The sequence below is a fragment of the Buteo buteo genome, chromosome 25 (assembly GCF_964188355.1).
Source record: "Buteo buteo chromosome 25, bButBut1.hap1.1, whole genome shotgun sequence".
In the NCBI taxonomy this organism is placed as follows: Eukaryota; Metazoa; Chordata; class Aves; order Accipitriformes; family Accipitridae; genus Buteo; species Buteo buteo.
This window is the reverse complement of record NC_134195.1, coordinates 5,305,477-5,308,948: the sequence shown is the minus strand read 5'-3', so window position 1 is coordinate 5,308,948 and position 3,472 is coordinate 5,305,477. Positions and strand designations below refer to the sequence as shown.

Below are 3,472 nucleotides of genomic sequence, written 5' to 3'. Positions count from 1 at the left end.
GATTTTAAAAAGAAAGAAAAGAAGGAAAAAAAAAAACAAAAAACAAAAAACCCAAGGCGAAGCGAGAGAGCCGGCGGGGCTTTGCCAAGAGCTCGCCGCAGGAGCGGAGCGGAGCGGAGCGGAGGCAGGACGGGCCGGCGGACGGGCGGAGGAGAGCGCGCCGCGGAGCGCTAGCAGGTGAAACCCCGCGCCCCGGCGCCCCGGCGAGGCTGGGAAGGCGGCGGCGGCGGCGGCGGCGGCGGCGGCGCGGGCGGCGGCCCCGGCAGCGGCCCCGGCAGCGGCGGGCAAAGGCGCTCGCCCGGCAGCCGGCGGCGGCGGCGCGGCGGCGGCGTCGCGGCGGGGGCGAGCGGCGGCGGCGGCGGCGGGCGGCGGGCGCGGGATGGCCGCGGCCACCTCTAACCCCTACCTCCCCGGCAACGGCATCCTGGCGGCCGGCTCCATCGTCCACGCCGACTCGGGAGGAGGAGGAGGAGGAGGAGGCGGCGGCGGCGGCGGCGGCGGCGGCGGCATGCAGCCGGGCAGCGTGGCCGTCACCTCGGTGGCGGGCGGCTACCGGGGCGACCCGGCGGCCAAGATGGTCCAGAGCGACTTCATGCCGGGCGCCATGGCCGCCAGCAACGGCGGCCATATGCTGAGCCATGCCCACCAGTGGGTGACGGCCCTGCCCCACGCCGCCGCCGCCGCCGCCGCCGCCGCCGCCGCCGCCGCCGAAGCGGGCTCGCCCTGGTCCGGCAGCCCCGTGGGGATGACGGGCAGCCCCCAGCAGCCGCCGCCGCCGCCGCCGCCCGACGTCAAGGGCGGCGGCGGGCGAGACGACCTGCACTCGGCAGCGGCGCTGCACCACCGGCCGCCCCACCTGGGCCCCCCGCACCAGGGGCACCCGGCGGCGGCCTGGGGGGCGGCGGCGGCGGCGGCCGCCCACCTGCCCGCCATGGCCGGCGGGCAGCAGCAGCAGCAGCAGTCGCTCCTCTACTCGCAGCCCGGGGGTTTCACGGTGAACGGCATGCTGAGCCCCCCCCCCCCCCCCCGGCGGGCAGAGCCTGGTGCACCCGGGCTTGGTGCGAGGCGAAACGCCGGAGCTGGGCGAGCACCCCGGGCACCACCACCACCACCACCACCACCACCAGCACCCCGGGCACCACCCGGCGCACCACGGCGGCGTCAACAGCCACGACCCGCACTCGGACGAGGACACGCCGACCTCGGACGACCTGGAGCAGTTCGCCAAGCAGTTCAAGCAGCGGCGGATTAAGCTGGGCTTCACCCAGGCCGACGTGGGGCTGGCGCTGGGCACCCTCTACGGCAACGTCTTCTCGCAGACCACCATCTGCCGCTTCGAGGCCCTGCAGCTCAGCTTCAAGAACATGTGCAAGCTGAAGCCTTTGTTGAACAAGTGGCTGGAGGAAGCCGACTCCTCCACCGGCAGCCCCACCAGCATCGACAAGATCGCGGCGCAGGGGAGGAAGAGGAAGAAGCGGACCTCCATCGAGGTGAGTGTCAAGGGGGCCTTGGAGAGCCACTTTCTGAAATGCCCCAAGCCCTCCGCCCAGGAGATTACGAACCTCGCGGACAGCCTGCAGCTGGAGAAGGAGGTGGTCAGGGTTTGGTTTTGCAATCGGAGGCAGAAAGAGAAACGGATGACCCCCCCGGGGATCCAGCAGCAGACCCCCGACGATGTCTACTCCCAGGTCGGCACCGTCAACTCCGACACGCCGCCCCCTCACCACGGACTGCAGACCAGCGTGCAGTGAGGGGCACCGCGGGCGGGCCGGGGCGGAGTGGAGCGTGGAGCGTGGAGCGTGGAGCGGAGCGGGGGGGGAGCCCGAGGGGACTGGGGAGGGGGGGGGGGGGGAACGGGACGAGGGACGGGACGCTGGGGGGGGGGGGGGCAGAAAGTGGGGAAGGGGGGGGGCGCGCAGCGCGACCCGGGCCGGAGCCCGTAACCGGCCCCGGTCCCGGCCCCCCCCCCCCCCCCCCCTCCCCGGGTCCCCGGTCCCGGCGCGCACACCCGCACCGCTGACACGGACACACTCACCCGCACACAAACACACGCAAACACACACGTACACGCACGATCCGGGCTCGTTCAGACTGCTTGTGTTTATATATATATGGATAGGCGCGTGCATCTATATATATATATATATATATATATAAGGTCGATACCGATAGGGAGCGGTGGAGAAGGTCGATCCGAGCGAGAGCGTTTAGACCGTGTTTGGGGGGGGGGGGGGAAAAACCACAAAAAAACAAACAAAAAACGGGGTGGAGATGCGTAATGCACCAAAACTGCAGATGTGCCGGGGGTTGGTTGTGGGGAGAGGGCTTGGGAGGGTGGGCTTGGGCTTTTTTTTTTTTTTGCTTTTTTTCTTTTTTTTTTTTTTGAATTGCTATTCTTTTTTATTTTTCGCTCTCCAAATTAGCCCCCTCTCGCAGCCAGGAACACCACTGATGCCTGCACCTCTTCTCTCCCCTCCTCCCCCCCCCCTCCCCGCACTCTCCCCCCTATCCCCAAAAGGGCTCTCTCCTATGAATCACAGAAACTTTTTTCCTCCTTTCTCTCTCCCTCTTGTTTTGGTTTTATTTTTTTCTTTCCTTTCCTTTTCTGTTTTGGTTTGGGGTTTTGTTGTTTTTTTTTTTTGGTTGGGTTTTTTTTTTTTTGAATGGGAGCAATCAAAAAAGAAAAAAAGGGAAGCAGAAGCAAAATAATCTGGTTAATCAGAGGGTGCCTGCTGCATTCCAGCACCCTGTTTTTCTTGGCCAAACCGTAGACTTTTGGTGCAAGGCAGACATCCACTCTGAAAACATATATATCTATATATCTATATATTCTGCAAAATGAAAGGGGCCACTTTTTCCAGGAAAAAAAAAAAATAAAATATGCACACAGCACTAAAAACAAGCAGACTGCATAGGGGAGCAAATACATATATATATATTTATCTATATATATAGGTATAGCTATAGAACAAAACTATGGAAATAAATGCCCGCACGCCGAAAAACTGACCCTGAGGAGAAAGGGGGGAGGGACAGACGCCGGGGGGAGGGGGGCAGAAGGAGAGGTTGTTGGTCCCTAAAGTTCGAGCTCTGTAGAAGGACTTTGCATGAATTAAGGGAACCAGCGAGAGAAAGGGAAATAATTTAGGGCTGTCAAAGTCCTGCTCCTGACGGCTGCCAATCATCATGGAAGAGTCATAAAAAAAAAAAAAATCCACTGCTAATATTTTTTTTATTAATATTTTTATTTTTTATTTCTGGACTGATTCAGATAAAGGGATTTAGAAGGACTGAGCATCTGCAGCTGCACTTATCTGAACTTCTCCTCTCCTAAATCCGTTGCCAACTTTGATTGAATGGGTGCTGTGGATGTGATTATATAATACTGCCATTTCCAAGCAGTGTTTTTGGTAGGTTTTAATAAACAGACTTTTCAAAAAGACGGCAATATAGAATTGTTAGATCCGTTGTT

At 60.6% G+C, this 3,472-nt stretch overlaps 1 protein-coding gene across 1 annotated transcript; it reads left to right on the top strand.

Moving 5' to 3' along the window:
- The first annotated feature begins 379 nt into the window (after positions 1–379).
- POU3F3 (POU class 3 homeobox 3) lies at positions 380–1,751 on the top strand. Its single transcript, XM_075057380.1, is given in 2 exon segments — positions 380–1,026; positions 1,028–1,751. Coding segments are annotated over 2 exon segments (1,371 nt in total).
- Positions 1,752–3,472: the final 1,721 nt, after the last annotated feature.